A 19,178-nucleotide genomic window follows, 5' to 3' on the forward strand; every position below is an offset into this window, starting at 1 on the left:
TTCCTTACTTTTGTATGGGGAAGTATAAATACTAAATGCATGTAAATGTGCATATATGTATTTATGTCCTGGTACATTAAAAACAATCTTTGTTGATATGCAGCACTTATTTGTGAATTTTTTAAAAGATTTTTCCAAGAGAAAAAAAAAATAATATATATCAATATACCAAGACAAATATCACTGGGCTCAGAGAAAACAATAGTAATAGTACAATAGTAACTGCTGTTGTACACCTTGTTGTGATGTGCAATAAAAATAATAAATGTTCAAATGATCTCCATTTTATTGTAGAACAGATTTCAATTAAAATTTGTTATAAATACAAAAAAAATGAACCAAAACAACTAATGTAGTTAATTTTTCTACTATTTCCCTTCTACATAAAGAAAGAAACAAATATTGAACAATTTTTATATTTATATTATACGCAATCTAATTTCCTTTTACCAAACTGTGTTACGAATGCATTTTACAGCTTTACAATCAAAAATATTTATAAAAATTTCTAGTTATTTTACACCAACAAAATTTACATAAAATTATGTATGAATGAGAAAAGGGGACAGTAATAGTATGTTATGCAAATTAAATTACTTCTTATTGTGTATATCTTAAGACAGAAAATGCTTGATTAAATATTGAACAGCAAGAATTTAAATTGCAAATCTAATATATATACAGAAATAAGAAACTCTGCCAAGCCAGAATTCTTCTGCTTTTATCTAATTGTCTTCACGTATAGTTACATTAAAAAAATAAAAGAAACTATGTATACACACAGTATTATTGTAGGTGATACCTTCTTGAAAATAAAGAATATCACTTAATGTACACAAAAACACAAATCAGAGTTCCAGAACCTGAGTATATGTGAAAAGTCATTTAACAGTAGAGAGATTCATAACATGGCCTGTAAAATACATTTATTATGGCATTGTAACATAATAATAAATTTTATCCTACATATTGTTACTGGTTAACATTGCAAATTTAATTAAGCACTTAATGTAAATTTCTTATGAATGAATATTGACACTGTATATTGAAGTATTATGGTTTCATCGCTTTTTTTATTATATTTTTTATAGGAAGTAAAAAACTTTTGGGAAATAATGTAAACTTTAAATTGAATTAGTTTTTGATGAAAGCAATGCATAAATTGTTTCATTTCAATGTAGTTTCAAGTATTTAACATTTCTTTGCATAAATATATCTGTACTCAAACAATACATGCTAACAATGGTACAGATTCAGATGCTGAAACAATTAATGCCTTCAGACCATAACACATTTTCATAACTATTTACTTTTTTATAAAATATATAAAATCTAAAACTACTCAACTGAAATGTATTGCATGCAATATTTGTATTCTGCATGTAAGTATCTTTTTGCATGCATAATGTACATGTTACATGCTTGCAAGAATTTGCTAATCATACAGCTCTAGTCTATTCTTCTAATATTACCTCTCTTTTAACATTCATTCTACAACACAATAACTTTTAACATAAATGTCTTCAACGTATATCAACATGTAAAAAAATAAGTTAACAGCAAGCAAATTTTCCCTTCCAATGTAGTGGAAGATCACAGAAGGAGCGATTTTTTTCATGCTTCTTAACGATGTACAATATCGCTTTCATACTGGCAACACATGCACCCAATAACGAGCTAATTATTTCCAGCCATATGAGGCCAAAATAACTTTCACTACGCTCTTCCTGCAGGCATCGTTCTGCGTAATTTAAACTCCCCACTTCTAATTTCCTTCATAAGTTTGTCCACTAGGCATTCATCATCTGAATCTGCGCCATTCTTAGCATTCGTGTTCTTTTTCGGACTTATTTTCAATTTCTTGTTACTGTTTTTCTGTGCCTGTTGGGCAGCCATTTTTGCAGCTCTTTCTTCCTGTTTTCTACGAAGCTCATTATCCTGAAATTAAGAGAGAAAGTTTAGAAACTACACGAGAGCCTACAGTAAACAGTACGCATATTTGGTTATTGATGGAAATACAAAACGTGAAATTACACACTCTACGGGAGATTTCAGATTGAAGCGACAAGAGACACATGTCACTTGGAAACCAACCTTCCAAACCGAAGTGACATGACAAACTGCATGAGTTTCTTGCATGTTGCTCAGACCAGACCATTTTCCCAATACGCATTAATTGTGTCACCCTCGATCTGTTGTTTGTGCACGAGTGGTGAATGTTTTGCTTTGGACTGAAGGGACCCGTGTCACTTGTCATTTGCTACTTAGCTCCCTAATACTCATTTTTGATGTTTTTGAAAAGTGTGAGGTACATTTTTGTAACATACACTATCTGATCAGAAGTATCCGGACACCACTCAAAATTGTAATCAGACGTACTTTGTGCCACAAAATCTAAATACGGAAGGATACAAAGTAATTTTGAGCAGTTTCATCGTCTGCGATTACCATAGAAGAACAATTCGGTGATGACGATTGCCTGTATCAGCATGACATCGCATTGCCTTTGAGGGAAAGGTTTTCAGATAATAACGTTAGAGAAATGGCCGGCCCAGAGCTCTGACTTGAATCCCATTGAACACCTTTGGGATGAATTAGAACACTGGCTTCGCTCATGACCCCAACTGCTCTGGCTGCAGCTCTTCAGGAAGAATGGGCTGCCATTTCTCTGAATACGTTCCGACAGCTGATTGAAAGTCTCCCCTGCAGAGTTAGGGCTGTCATCGGAGCAAAGGCTGGAACTTGTGGCGTAAGGTACGTCTGACACAGTTTCGAGTAAGTGTCCATATACTTTTGATCCGACAGTGTATATGATCATGAAATGATTGAAAATCAAGTGCAGAATGCAAAATAAACTGAGACACGAATTTTAGAGTTTATTTACTGACAACAATTTTCACAGTCTGAATTATACTCGAGATAAGGAAAATCCCTGGAACTACTGTCAATCCTGCAATGGAAAATGGGCTTCCAGGCACATGAATATACATAGTACTCCAATAACTACATAAATGTGTTATTAGAATGGGAATTTTAATTTATGTAAGTATGTGCAGTTTCTAAATCAAATCTGTGGGGTTTTATTCGCCATTTTAACACCAAAATGTCCTTTTCCCCATAATAATATTGTCCCCTTAAAAATACATTTCTTCAATTTGAAGTTATCATGTTCCTGCAATGTCCTTGCAATGATTTACATATTTTAGTGACTGAAATAAAATCGCACATGTAAAATATTTTTGGTTGACTAATTTTCCACAGGGGGAGGGGGGAATTCTATTCCAGACGTCTCTGCTCAGCACATATTAGGGTGGATCAAATGAAAACTGAACGGGGCCACAGAATGAATTCAACAAGGTTTATTTCAAACTTAATCTTCACTTGTCCCACTGTTTCACCAAGAGGTGAATACCCTGCTCGTAGAAGTCCTTTGGCTGAGATCGGAATCAGTTGAAAACATTGTCCATGACTTCATTGTCCATGTGGAAGTGCCAACCCTTCAATGCCTTTTTCAACGGACCAAAGATATGAAAGTCGCATAGTGATAGATCAGGGCTATATGGTGAGTGTTCCAACACTGTCCACCCAAACGTCGCCAACATGTCCTTTGTAACAGCTGACGCATGCAGCAACAGGCTGGGCTGTTTGGCCTTGATTGCTGCTTGGAAAATACTACTACCCGACCACCTACGCATATCACGTGCTCACGCACAACTATCTAGGGTGAGTCCATTATGCAGTAGGGGTTTCCTTCCTTACCTCGCACACAGGGTTGTCGCTGCACACATACATAAATATAACCCAATACATCTACTGTTTAGTTTTGATCCACCCTAATATAAGGACAAAACACAAGTCAGCACACAGCTCTACAGAGGATTATTCTGACTGTAGGTCCAGGTGTCACAACCATTTAGTTGCCGGCAGGCCTGTACCCAGGATTTTTTTGAGGGAGGGGCCTGATCCGTGTAGCAGCTATTTGGGGGGACCTCAGACCAGTTTCGCCACATTTCCCCCCATGCTATGGCCTCTTAATGCTTGTCTACCAAGAGAAAACAACTGCCCTCACCCCCTTCCAGTTTTGGCTCCTAATCGCAGATACTGGTCAGAAATATTCGGATAGTTCTGAATTTCGGAAACTAAAAATGTTTTCAAATTTCACAAGTTTTCTTATTTAGAATTATTTATTGCAATAATAATTGCTAATGCAGGTAGATGGGGCTCAGCATTAAGAGGCCATAGTGCAGGTGGGTGGGTGGGTGGGTGGGGAGAGAGAGAGAGGGAGAGAGGGGGAGGGAGAGGGGGAGAGAGAGAGGGAGAGAGGGAGAGAGAGAGAGAGAGAGAGAGAGAGAGGTAGCCTTGCATCAATGGTAATAAAACTAAATGTACTCAGTATCGCAGACTGCAGACTTCCGGAGACTGCCTCTCTACATAACAAAAACATTCATTTGCGCAAGGACAAAATGAAGACGTTTACAAGTTTGAAAAATCGTCAATGTTAGTTTCGTAGCTTTTTATGGGTTCCCGATTTAATAATCCACGGCTCGAGGGGGGGTATGTGCCTGCTTGCCGGGGTATACTACATGGGAGTGAAGTTGGCATTTGGTGTGCCTCTGTCCTGTTCCTGTATTGTTTTGCAGCATGCTGCTACGTGCAATGTTGTTGCCTGTTCCTGTATGGATTCATCTGCTGCTCCTTGGTACCAGTTGCTGCTGTAGAGGGGTGCAGATATAGTGCTTGTCTGTTGTTGACAATTAATTCATGTGGGAAGTGCAGCGGCCACCAAAATAAATTACACACATATTATCTCCTGAATCTAACACATCCTTGCAGGACCTACCTTTTGAGCTTGCTGTACTTTATTGAAGAAGTCGAGAAAGATCTTAAAGCATTCTTCTACTTTAAACTTCTTCTCATCTTCGCAGAAGTGGTGGGCCAATCTAGTAGCTGCAGCCTTAATGTCCTGCAGGAAATCCTCCAACTCCACGATGGCTTCATTTGCCTTACTTATAAAGTCTGGAATGAAAGAAAGAAAGTCGTTTTCTCAGATTTGTGGTTCTTTTATTATTATCAAAGGAGTGTAGTTTATTCAAACTAAATGCTTATTTCTTTTCAGGACTATTGCAGGAATGTATCACAATACGAGGTTGTACCAAAAAGTTTTGAGACTAGTTCTGTAACATGCCAACAGATGGCAGCACAAGGCTGCATGCTCAGTCACAGGGAGCACAGACATTCATGAGTCAGTGTGCCAAGAGCCATCGTCCTGTGTACGTCGGGAGCTGTGCAACTGGTGCTATTCTAACCACGTGCGTTACGAAATCTGCGATTTCATCATGGACAGCAAGTTAGAACAGAGCGAACGTCAAATTCTGCAAGAAACTGGACAAATCTGCCACAGACATGCTTGACATGATGCGGCAAGTTTACGGTGATGCTGCAATGAGGCTCATGTGGAATTCGACCTCTTCCCGAAGATGAAGATCCAACTCAAATGTTAACGTTTTGACTCCATTGTGAAGATCCAGATCGAATTGCAGCAGGTGCTCGACACGCTTTGAAAGGAAGACTTCCAGGACACATTCTGCCAAACAGAGCTAATCTCTAAACTTTTTGATACCGCCTCGTAAGTTGACCTGCAATGTGGATCTCTAGCAAATGTATTTCCCTGCATGAATTCTTAGCTACAATATAAGAGTGATGCTCTGAAAGATGACAGACATAATTTGTGGCTAATGTTAAAGAATTACAGTGGAATCTAGATTATAAGCTTCTGGATTTTATGTTTTCGTGCTTTATATATTGAATCGCCATGGTTCATATGAAGCAGCATGTTATAAGATTTTCCTGGATTTTACATATTCCTGCATTATAAATTTTTCCATCTTGCTTCCTTCGAAATCACAAATCAAGATTTCACTGATTTAAGATTCTCAGAAATGGTGAGAAGTATCACACATTCCTCTTCTACCTTGTCCAAGAGAAGGTTAGGAGTTTAGTATTGTCGCATATTGCCATGTCAGCATCATAAACAGGGCTGAGCCGATACTACTTTGAACCGATACCGATACTCTTACTGATTCCCACTGATACCGATACTTGAAAATTGCAATAATTAAAATTTGTTCAAAATATTGATCAATATTGGTGGGTAAATAATATTCAATTACATGCCTGAATTTGCCAATAAATTTGCTTTAGGATATTCAAGAATTACATCAGAATATTAAAAATAGATGTTATATAATCAAAATACAGTTTCTTTCATAATGTGTTGAAAATGAAAAGAAAGTTTGCATTTTGCATGATTTGCAAGATAATTAGATTCCGTGAAAATGTGGTGCATCATTTGTGCAGGCCCCGTGAAAGACTGGAAAAGTATTTGCTGGTATTGGTAGATGAATCCAACCGATACTTTCCAATACAGATACCACAAAGATGAGGATGATATGATGAAATTGAAAAGGTGACACTCGCAAAGAACATCTATGCCCAGGCCAGGATTCAAACTGGGACCCCCTGATGTCACAGCATGCTGTGCTAACTACTCTGCCACATAGGTCAGCATTTGCAGAAACGAAAAGACAATTTTGTGCAGATTGGAAGAGATTTAACAACTGATGGCTCTTCACAGGCCATTTCTCGAGGATTATGTATCTCTTGTAACCTTAAATTTATTACATTTTCTCATGGGATGTATTTACTAATTTGTTCTTTTTAACATACAGTATTTCACCACATAATCATTGCACCCTGTTTTTCAGTCCAAATCATCACATTGGATAATAAACAATGATAGCGCAGAATCTTCCGACTCCGAAGGAAGTCCATACTATAAATTTTCTCAAGTGTAATATTTAAATTATAATGCACAAATCAATAACAACTATAAATGTGCTATTTTTTTCTGACAAGAAAAATATCCGGTCACGAAGAAATGATGACTATTTAATTTTAATATATATTCATGAGTATTTTGTGCATCCTAATTTTGCACCAAGGAGAGTATAGTAATAAATGATTTTACAGTACTGATAATACCAGTACATTTGTTTAAGAAGCTTCATATAATGGTTCCACCTGGCACTCTTTCGCAAAAAAAAAAGGGGGGGGTCCATAAAATTTGTGATGAATATGTCGTGAAATACACTAGGCTAATCCATGCTGGATCTACAGTTTAAAGTGGGATGTCACCACTGAAGTATGACCTCACTGGAGTTCTTCAATAACAAAGGTACAGCATTGATCACTATGCTATCAGTAGGGACATTGAATTTTCACGATTCGTGAAAAAAAAAGATGCAATTTTGAACATTCTGGATGTAAATACACCCCCAATGATGAAATATGCATGAGTTTTATTCGCGAAGTAATGCGAAATGTGCGCTTTTCCACGAAATGAACGCTTTTTCGCGAAATAACTGTGAAATATCATCAAATTAAGTAGAAAACATTAATACTCTTGCGCTGTTTCCTTAGTATAAAATTACATTATCTTTTCATGATAAAGCTGGGCTCTACATAAACCCAAGAAATGCTTACAAGGCTTTTTGTTACCTTTCCCAGTAATCAAGGTTGTGCGCGCAAACTGTCGATTTGTAATGAAACATTTGTCTAAAGTTCCCTACCACTTGCAGCTGAAGAACGTTTTATCTTCGATCACATAAGGAAGACGCTGCAAATTGGGATTTCCCATGCACATAATCTCAGTTCGAAAACTTTGCTCCCTGTTGTTCCTTTCTTCCCCCGAATGTCTACTCAACTTCCAGTTTCATTGAACTTGCTAGCTGTAGCAGTGATAAGATTAGTCTTTTTTTTTGTTTTTGTTTTTTCCACCGCTGCTATATACCGCTGATCTAACATTTTATTTACCGCTCTCCTCAGTTTTTATTTACCATAAATTTGTCTCCCTAGCTATCAGGGATGCTCCAGGTTAAGGAATACAAATACTAATACATGAAATGAATTAAATGAAGAATGAAAAGGAAGCGTCTCTCTCAATACCTTGAAATTGTGACTTAATATCATCAGCAGAGTTTTGCATTTGCCTGTCCAACTTCTTGATCCCAGCAATCAATTGTCTCACTTCCATTTCAAGGCCTTCTACAGATAACCTGTAAGTAAACAAAATTGAAAACATCATTCACACATTGTTTCTCATTACTAGGGAAAGGATTTTAACGTGCAGCAGCTTTCCAAAAATATAGCTGTTTTCATATCGATCGTTTGATGAACATACTTTGTTGCACCTTTTTGTGAGATTAGCACCTTTATCCCCTTTTTACCCTCCTTGATGCTTCAAGCACCTTTTCCTTCCTTTTCTTTCATGTTTTGTTAAGAAATTGTACAGAAAAATAAATCCTGCTCAGAATCTATTTTAGAACCCCTGCTGTATGCAGTCAACAATTCAATAAAATTTGGTACATTCCCCAAAGTTCTAAAGCACAGCACAGTGATACCCATATTCAAAAAAGGAGCTGCAACAGACATTGAGAACTACAGACCTATCTCCCTAACATCTGCTTTTTCAAAGATATTGGAAAAAATTTTATCAAATTATATTATAAAGTTTTGTAACAAATATAACATAATAAACAGAAACCAGCATGGATTCCAGAAAGGGAAATCAATAAACACAGCTCTAGCACAGTTAATTGATTATGTAACCGAAACATTAGAGAAACACGAAGCTGCAAACACTATATATCTAGATCTTTCCAAGGCATTCGATAGGGTAAAACATGACCTGCTTATGGTCAAACTAAGCAATATAGGAATAAGAGGGATAGCTTATGAACTTATACAATCTTATCTACAGGACAGAATGCAAATTACTCAAATAAGCTACAACATGCATGGTATAGTCACTAACTTTAAATCACAAAGTAGAAAAGTGTTAATGGGGGTACCCCAAGGATCAATCCTGGGGCCCCTGCTCTTTATCTTGTACATAAACAATGTACCAGAATACCCAAACACAAAAATTGTCACCTATGCAGATGACACAACTGTTCTTGCCAGAGGTATCGACCCTAGGAAGCTTGAAATAAACACTTTTATCACCATAAACCAACTGGCACAATACTTAACTTCACATGGATTAATAATAAATAACAATAAAACAAAATTTATGATATTCAATACAATCCGAAACATGGATTTTGAGTTACAAACACTATGCATAGACAATGTGCTCGTAGAAACTGTATCTTCAGTAAAGTTTTTGGGAATAACACTAGATCAAAAATTAACGTGGGAAGAACAAATTAACAACATCTGCAGTAAATTATCATCTAATCTATACCTGCTAAAACAAATGGCTGAATATAATTTAACAGAAATTAACAAATGCATATATTATGGACTAATTTACCCCTATGTTGAATATGGCATAATAGCTTCGGGTGGATCATTTTATAATAATACTGTCAGAATACTGAGACTTCAAAAGAGAGCACTTAGAATAATGTACAAACTAGGCTGTAGGGAATCTTGCCAAGAGTTATTCAGGGAAAAACAAATAATGACAATATACTCCCTATACATCTATAAGGCTATAATGTTTGTTCTAAATACTGGAAGCATGACTAAAAATAACCAATTACACAACCATAATACAAGGGGGAAAGATAATTATTACCAGAACCAACACAGACTCAATATCTCAAAACAATCACCAATGAATGCTGGAAAAATATTCTACAACCAGCTGCCTCATGACATAAAACTGATATCTCCAAAAGATAATCAAATACAAACAATAAAAAAATATTTGACAGATAGAGCTCTCTACAGTATCGGAGAATTCATGGAACAAGACAATACAAGGCCAATGTACTAAAAAAGGTGTATTTTAATTGTATTCTTATTTCAATCATGCAACAATGATAATGTGTTTTTTTATTTTTATTGTAGTGTAATGAAGTGTATTTTTTCATTTTTACTTTGGTGTAGTGATGTAATGTACTACGCAATGTTTCTTCTTTTTTGTTATGATGTACTTAACTAATTATTATTTCATTATGTATCTTGACGTTTTCCATGCCCTTTTAAACAAGGGTCAACGGAAGAAAAATAAAATTCAAATTCAAATTCAAATGATTTTCACTCGTCTTGAGCAGCTACATAAAATCCTATAGTCTCATTTTGTGCAGCAGAACGAGAGCTGTAAAATGGTATAATACAATCATTGCAGCTCCAATAGTTCCCAAGACAAAGTAGCAAAACCCGCAAGACAAAACACAAACTTCAACACAACAGATTCGGCAGAACCACAGTTCTCTATGCGGTCCGCGCGCATTATATACAGGAGGCACAGAAAAAGACAACATTGAATAAAGGCATTTCATCAGCACCTTTTTTAAAACATTTTCAGAACAATTTTTCCCTTTCCCGAACATAATTTTGCACCTTAAAATCCCTTCTACATTATAGTATTTCTTACATGTTATTCTCAGTCAAGTTCCTGATTAGTGTTGAAAAGTGTACTTACAAAATTATAACAACAGGCCACTGCAAAATACAGTTATGTACCAACCCCCTTGGCAGAGTGGTTAGCACATCACGCTACGATGCCAGGGGTCACGGGTTTGAATCGTGGCCTTGGCATGGATATTAGTGAGTGTCCATTCATCAATTTCATCATATCATCACTCATCCCCATCTTCGCAAATTAGCCAAGAGTGGCACAAAAAGCCAAGTAAAATAAAGTTATGCCATTATTTTTACATGTAGATTTATTCTACGTGTCACATCATATAGTTTTAGCACACCACAGTAAATAGTAGCTAAATTGGAAAACATAACAAAAATGTTAAAGGAAGTCAAAATTTGTGTAGCAAATTCAGTTCAGATAAACAGTCTCTGTGTCTTCAAGTCCAAGGAAGGTCTGAATTACATTGCATGGATAATTATTTAGTACAATTAACAGGCTACATGAAAAGCTAAAGTAATTGTTTACCTTGCTGCTTCCTTGATAAATTTCATTTCTTCAGTAAACTTGAGTATGTCCTTATTTTGTGTTTCTGCAACTTCGACCAGATAATGCAGAAATGTCATACGTGGCTTATTAGCTCTTGTATCCAATAGTTTAGGTAAAGTATTGAGTCTGAAACCTACAGCATTACCAGCATAACTCCCCTGTAAAGATGAGAAATATCCAACATTTAGACTGAAATTCTTGTCAACATGCGAGGCATAATTTTTTTCTTCCCAAATATCAAAATTATTACATTAAAATGATATATTATCAAGAAAATATATCACTGCATATTATATATAAACAGAAGAGGACAAATGAGTGTTGGACTCTATCGAAGTACTCGAAAATTAATATGGAACAGGGATCTATGAAATGCAAGAAGGTAATATATAACACATCCTATGCGCCAATGATTACTTGGACAATGACAGACAGAGACAAAACAAAGAAGCAGGCAGTGGAGATGAAATTTTTAAGGAGTGTATTGGGGAAGACTAGAAGGGATAGAATAAGGAATGAGGAGATCCGACAGACAGTGGGGGTGGTGAAGCTTCAGGACAGGATAGATCAGGCACAGATGAGATGGTTCGGACACATGAAGAGGATGGATGCAGAAAGACTACCAGTAAGAGCTTACAATGGACAAGGAGTGGGAATAAGGCCAAGGGGGAGACCAAGATGTCGGTGGAAAGAGAAGATAACAGAGAGTGTTAGGAGAAGAGGACAAGATTGGAACACCGTGGAAAGAGAGGAGTGGTGGAAGACCAGGAAAAAATGGAGAGGCTTCACTTCTATGCCGACCCAGCCAGAGGCAGGAAACGGCAAAGGATGATGATTATATATTTATTATTTACTATCTTTGACTTAGGAAAAAGAATCATAAGATGATATGAAACTTTGTCGCATCATAGTTTTAAGGCCGTGTCCGAATGGTGCAAGACCATACTTGTGGTTTTGCAGTTTGGTCTTGAAGTTGTGGACTGGAAGTGAAAGTGTTTCGAATTGCACTTCGACTGCAGCGCCAAATACGATCAGTAGCTAAAACTGAGGACACATTGTTTACCCCACATTTTAAACACTTGTTCTTCACCATAGAAATCACATAGCATTATAAAATGTTCTCATACATACATTTGCACACATTAGAAGAACTTTAACCAACAACTTGCTGGCCTAAAACCTGTGTTGTTGTTTCTAACAAATGAAGAACAGGTGCAGGAGTCACATGATCAAGCCTGTAACGATGCATGCTCCACACTATGCTCTCGATTGCTCATGTACTTGGTGCATTTGAACTGCAGTAGGTGACATCACTTCCGTCAAGACTATACTTAAAGTCATCTCTTTGTACCTTTTGGACACAGTCTAAGTTTATGAAATTTACTTGTTTTCACTTGAGGTGCTTTCATGCATCTTCATTGAATGTAAAGCAGTATGCATGGGCATCCAGAGGGGGGAGGGAGGGGGCTGGAAAATGTAAGTCAAACAAAAATGATATATTTCACACATATAATTTCATTTCAGCCACAATAATATGTGTTAATTATTGCATGAACATGGTAAATTCAAAATTAAGCAATGTTTTTTGAGGGAACAGCACTATCATTGGGGAAAATGTGCCTTGTTTGCCCCCCCGTTGGAAAAAAATACCTTCCTTGCCCCTCCCTGGAAAAAATCCTGCGGACGTCCATGGCAGTATGTATAAAAATTTCACCTTAGATTAGATCCATTCCCATTTCTTTGGTATGTGAAATTCACCAAACTTCCATAAAGCATGAAGCATTGCATATATTGAATTTTGTTTATTATTCACAATGACATTTTTCTTCCTTGAAAAATCACAATGTTTCACATTATATCATGAAAAGTCTCACCAATTGATTACATTGACATGCTGTCAACATTTCCAGTTTGCAACCGTAAATTAAAACTATTTAAATAAGAATGCTTTTAATGAGAAGATTGTTTTGTGAGATAAATTTATGTTGACATTCTCATACTTACAGCATTCAAAAAATTTCCTAGCTGAAGAACCAAGGCCAGGAATTCCTTCAAAGCAGCATTGTTGATTAAATCTTCACATGTCTGATGCACAGCCTTCAGTTGGGGTTTCAACTCTTTCACAGCAGGAAAAAATTCTTCTTTCTGAAAATGCAGAAGAAAGCATGTTAGGAAATCAAGAAACTATAATCCATTACCAATTTACAAGAGCCATTCATGCCAAAATTGGGACTTTAGTCTTGAAAACTGCCATGTAGTTTCAACGTACACAGGTCAACGGTTAGTTTTCCCCCAACTGTTTTCCTGTTTGAAAGGTAACAATAGGGCCCTCGCCTCAGTGATTGGGGGTGGGCCAGTTTTGTCGGAGGTATAAATACCAGGTTCCGACTTGTTACAGGCTCAGATACAGGACCAGATGGATTGAGAGAGTTTTTTTTTACACAGTTACTCAGAACCAGATGGGTGCATAGAGATACACAGAGAGTGAGCGCCATATGTATAGGAACCTCTGCATGATAAACTGCAGGGGCATGTTAGCACTCTGATAAATAGTGCACTCGTAGCTCAAAACTAGAGGTACAGCACTTAAGGAGAGGACTGTGTAGAGAGACTTGTGTGCGAGAGCAGGTTTGCGCTATGTTAAATAGTGTGCTCGTAGAGTGAAGTCCGGTAAAGTGGATTCCTCTGTAATGGAACAAAAGGTAACCTTAGCACTTCTTTAAGGATTTGTAACGTAAAGATGTATATACAGGTAAGGGGAGGGGTGTAAATAAAATTGTACATAAAAGAGATCTCCGTGAGAAGTTTTCTTCCTAACAAAGCATAAAAGGAATGTGATCTTGAAGCGTTATCAGAGTTCGATACATTAAAAAGAAGTAAAATTACTTTACTTTCAAACCTAACAATTTTGTCACACAGTAACTACATTACTGTTTACATAATACAACAAAGCATACTTCATTCTGGCAAATAAATCCTACAGTCCTGAACTTATCAAGTATGGGAAAAAGCAAAGTACTGTTGCAATTACTTTTGAAATTTAAATAATGCATTGCTCATAAAAGTAGCAAAAAGAGACTTTCATTTTATAATTAACTAGCTGATTGCCTGGCATTGCCCGGGTATTTATTTATCCCAATCTTGTATTAGACAGGAAAATAGTGAATTCTAACTATAGTGTAAAATGAACTTGGAGTGTCACTATTCATCTTAGCGACCCCGAAAACTTATAGATTCCACACTAATATAGGTCGTTTCACATGTCACCCCTTCCCACCCCCACCCCAAGGGGTGGCAGGAGTGTCTTGGAGTTGAACAGCATTGAAAGTGTCACTGTTCATCTTAGCGACCCCGAAAACTATGGATTCCACACAAATATCAGTCGTTTTCGATTATTTTTACATGTCACACCCTCCCACCCCCACTCCTAGGGGTGCCAGGGTGTCTTACCCCCCCCCCACAGTATTTCTTTACAGATTGAAAGTGATATGTATACCATTGCAAGTGATATGTATACCATTGCAAGTGATATGTGTACCAAGTTTGGTTGAAATCGCTCCAGGCGTTCGAGAGTTATGCCGGTACAAACATATACATACATCCATTTTTATATATATACAAGATAGATTGTTTTAAAAAAAGATTATTTTAAGCATTTTAATTATTTTCAAAAATTGTGTTCTTCTTCTGCTCATAGTCACATTTAGAACATTAGATTTGAAAACAATGATTGTGTGTACAACTGATGTAATATGGCTACAGCTAAATTGGAACCTTCTTCTCTACAGAAAAGATGACGCCACTGTTGCTGCTTTGTTTGTCATTTGTTAAAGACACCCAAATGCTTCATGTAATGCAAATCAAAGTGTGTGCAACGGTTGGTCAGTGTGCATCGTGGTGCAGCCATGGCTGATCGTGAGGACCAAGATATCACAAAAACAGCATTTAAAAAAAATTGCCTACCCATTCTTCATATTTTCCAGTTCCAATATGGTTTACCAAGATTACAAATTACATACCAGATGTGAACCTATTTTCGATTTTTGGAAAAAAATATTTCTCACATCAAACAACAGCACTGTAAGTCTGCAGGGGAAAATGTTTGCTTTCGAAGTAATCCTTTTAAACAAAACTTCATCCAAGCTTATCCGCAATTAAAGAAACACTTACTTCCACCATTCCTTGCACTCTGAGAGCATATCCTGGAACAGAAGACAGCAACAAATAGAATCTCTCAGCTGTTCCGAGTTTTGTTGGGTCTCCAGAATAGGATTTTACCAGTTGGATCTGAAAAGGAGTAATTGAACCTTTCAAGTAACAAAAGAGTAAAATAATTCAAACAAGTTTTAAAGATGTATGTCTCGATTCCACATCATATTTTGCATAACTAACTAACTAACTCTCTAGCCTTCTTAAACCCGAAGGTTCATGGCTGCAGCAACACAGGCCTTCCATCTGTCCCTATCTTGAGCAAGATCTATATACTCTTTTCCATCCCTACCGATTTCCCTTAGGTCCATCTCGACGTTGTCCCTCCATCTTCGTCTTGGCCTTCCTACTGGTCTCTTACCATCAGGTTTCCCAACAAGAATCCTGAAAACTCCTCTTTCCTCTCCCATTCGTGCCACATGGCCTGCCCACCTAAGTCTTCTTGATTTAATTATTCTAATAATGTCTGGACATGAATACAAATTATGTAGTTCTAAATTATGTAACCTTCTCCACTCACCTGTCTCCTCATCCCTTTTAGGTCCAAATATTTTCCTAAGGATCCTATTTTCAAATACTCTCAATTTATGTTCCTCTTTCAATGTAAGGGACCAAGTTTCACACCCATATAATACTACAGGCAAAATTACGGTTTTGTATATTTTAACTTTTAGATTCTTAGATATTAAACGAGAAGACAAAAGTTTATGAAGAGAGAAGTAACATGCATTTCCTGAATTAAGCCTACTTTTTATTTCCTCTTTAATATAATTTTCATTTGTTAATATTACTCCTAAGTATTTGAATTTGGAAACTGTTTCAAACGAGTTGTTATCAATAATTAGATTTTGATTATTACCTAACACTTGGTTTCGGCCTGTAAGCATATATTTAGTTTTCTCTTTGTTAACTTCCAAACCTATCTCTTTAGCAGTTTTGAAAAATATTTTAGCATTATTCTTAATTGTATTCACATCATCCCCCAGTAAGTCTACATCATCTGCATATGCTAACAACTGAGTCACACCATTTAATTTTAGTCCTTCTTTAGTTTCGTTTACCTTCCTAACAGCATATTCTAAGGCAAAATTAAAGAGCAATGGAGATAATGCATCTCCTTGTTCTAACCCATCATGAATTGTAAATTTGTCAGACATATTAATACCCACACGAATTTTACTTTCTGTTTCACTGGTGCATATTTTTATCATACTAACAAGCTTCTTAGGTATTCCAAACTCTACTAATATATTATATAATTTATCTCTTTTGACCGAATCATATGCTTTTTTGAAATCAATGAATAGCTGATGGACATTTTGATTATATTCCCACTTTTTCTGATGTGAAAAATTTGATCTGTAGTTGATCTGTTGCGTTTAAATCCACATTGATAATCACCTATAATTTCATTAGCATATGGGGTTAGTCTTGTTAAAAGAATGTTAGATAATATTTTATATGTTGTTGAGAGTAGAGAAATTCCACGGTAATTATTGCAGTTCATTTTATCACCTTTTTTAAACACAGGAACAATTATGGATTCTTTCCACTGTTGAGGGATTTCTTCTTTATTCCATATTAAACAAATTAATTTATGAATTTGACAAATTAATGAATTTCCACCATATTTAATTAACTCAGCTGGTATTAAATCAATGCCAGGTGCTTTGTTATTCTTTAGCCTTTTAATAGCATCTTTAACTTCAGTCAAGTTAGGTTCTGGGACTAAAGGTTCTGCTGTGTGTACTTCATTCACTTCTGATTTATCTCCTACATGGACATTTAAAAGGTCATTAAAGTAGTTCTTCCATCTATTTAGAATATCGCTTGGGTCAGCTAGAAAATCACCGTCTTTATCTTTTATCAAGTTTACTTTAGGTTGCCACCCCTTTCTAAACTCATTTACACCTTTATATAAATCTCTGATATTTTTATTTTTGCTGTTTGTTTCAATTTCGTTAATTTTGCTTTTCAAGTAATCTCTTTTTTTACTTCTAAACGTGCGGTTAACTTCTCGCTTTATTCTATTATAATTGTTTAGATTTGTATCATCAGAGTTATTTAACCACCTAAGTCTAGCCTGATTTCTTATTTCTATTAGATTATGACATTCATTATCAAACCATGGCTTACTTTTCCTCGGTTTATGGTATCCTATACTTTCTTTAGCTGCTGATTCTATTGCATTACGTATGTGCTCCCAATTCTTATTTACGTCTGTTTCATTTATATTTTCATCATCATTTAAATCCTGCAAAACCTCAAATCTATTTGACAGTTTAATTTGGTAATCTTTCTTAATTCTTTCATCAGTAAACTTTCCTGTATCAAATTTTAGAACTTTTAGATTTTGTTGCTTATGATTTATCACTGAGAGTCTTTCTCTTAATTTAGCAATTACTAAATAATGGTCACTGGCACAGTCAGCACCTCTATGTGTACGAACGTCAATTATACTAGTATGCCTTCTCTTATCAATGAGAATATGATCTATCTGATTATGAGTTTTACCATCTGGAGAAGACCAGGTATATTTATGGATATCTTTATGTTTAAAAGTGGTACTTTTCACAATTAAATTCTTTGAGGTTGCAAAAGTAATCAATCTTATACCATTATCATTACTTAATTCATGAAGACTTTCTTTACCAATCGTGGGTTTAAATGTCTCTTCTTTCCCAATCTGTGCATTACAGTCACCTAACAGAATTTTCATATCATACTGAGAAAATTTATCAAAGACCTGTTCTAACTCTGTATAAAAATCATCTTTAGTATTATCATCTTTATCTTCCGTTGGTGCATGTATGTTTATTAAAATAATTTTACACCACCTACCCTGTAAAACTGCATATGATATCCTATCATTAATAAATTCTATTGTTTTAAGAGCCGAGATAATTCTATTATTTATGAAAAAGCCTGTTCCAAAATTATGATTTTCAGTACCACCATAGAAAAAAGTATAATTTTTAGTTTTACAATTCCCTTCTCCTGGCCACCTAACTTCCTGGACAGCTACTACATCTAATTTATACTTGACTATCTCATTAACTGTACACTGAAATGCCCCAGGCCGGTAAAGGCTCAGAACATTCCAGGTGCCTAATTTAATATTTTTCTTATTCCTAACGTAGATCTTATCCTTAGTCCAGGGACCTCCCAAAGTAGTCCCCACCCGGAGATCTGAACGGGGGACTATTTTACCTCCGGAATATTTTACCTTGGGAACATCCATGGCCTTATATTGCTGATTCTTGACATGGCTTTTTACAGTGCAGAGTTGTCAGCTCTACGCCTAACCCCCAATATGAATGGAGGAACTACTACACAAGACAAACACAAACACATTAGACAGCACAACTACTACACAAGACACACACAAACACTTCACAACTATAACACAATATAAACACAAACACACCACAACTACTACACAAGACAAACACAAAACAAATTAGACAGCACAACTACTACGCAAAACAAACCTACTAGACAGCACAACTACTACACAAACATACTAGACAGCACAACTACAACATAAGACACATACATACACACCACCGATACTACACAAGACAAATACAGGGTGGGAAATAACCCCTTGCCAGGGGTCCACAGTGACCAATTGGTGACAGTATTCTCACCAATACTCATACCGATACTTCAAAATATCAGTAATTAACTTTTGTTCAAAATATTGATCAATATTATTGTGTAAATATTCTCCTCCAATTATATGCATCAATTTACCAAGAAATTTGTTTCAGAATATACAAGAATTACATCAGAATATTAAAATAGATGTTATGTAATCAAAAAATACAGTTTCTCGTGCAAAATAAAAATAAAGTTTGAATTTTGCATAATTTCAAGGATAATTAGGCTCTGCGAAAGTTTGGTGTGGCATTTTTATGGATCTGTGAAAGACCAAAATGCTGGAAAAGTATTGGCTGGTATCGGTATTGGCTCAGAACTAGTTCAA

The 19,178-nt window shown here is 35.9% G+C and overlaps 1 protein-coding gene across 3 annotated transcripts in view; it reads right to left on the bottom strand.

The window, feature by feature from the left end:
* Nucleotides 1–239: 239 nt before the first annotated feature.
* Nucleotides 240–19,178, bottom strand: part of LOC145981303 (inverted formin-2-like) — a 156,729-nt gene continuing 137,790 nt past the window's right edge. For all 3 annotated transcript variants that reach the window (XM_083114496.1, XM_083114498.1, XM_083114497.1), the window contains 6 exons: nt 15,152–15,268; nt 12,986–13,126; nt 10,961–11,139; nt 8,005–8,114; nt 4,841–5,016; nt 240–1,938 (listed from right to left, as the gene is read on the bottom strand). In XM_083114496.1, the coding sequence (XP_082970622.1) occupies nt 1,717–1,938; nt 4,841–5,016; nt 8,005–8,114; nt 10,961–11,139; nt 12,986–13,126; nt 15,152–15,268 (945 nt within the window). In that variant the 3' untranslated portion in view covers nt 240–1,716. The remainder of the gene's footprint in view (nt 1,939–4,840; nt 5,017–8,004; nt 8,115–10,960; nt 11,140–12,985; nt 13,127–15,151; nt 15,269–19,178) is intronic.

The sequence above is a fragment of the Lepisma saccharinum genome, chromosome 29 (genome assembly GCF_977018435.1).
Source record: "Lepisma saccharinum chromosome 29, izLepSacc3.1, whole genome shotgun sequence".
Taxonomy (NCBI): Eukaryota; Metazoa; Arthropoda; class Insecta; order Zygentoma; family Lepismatidae; genus Lepisma; species Lepisma saccharinum.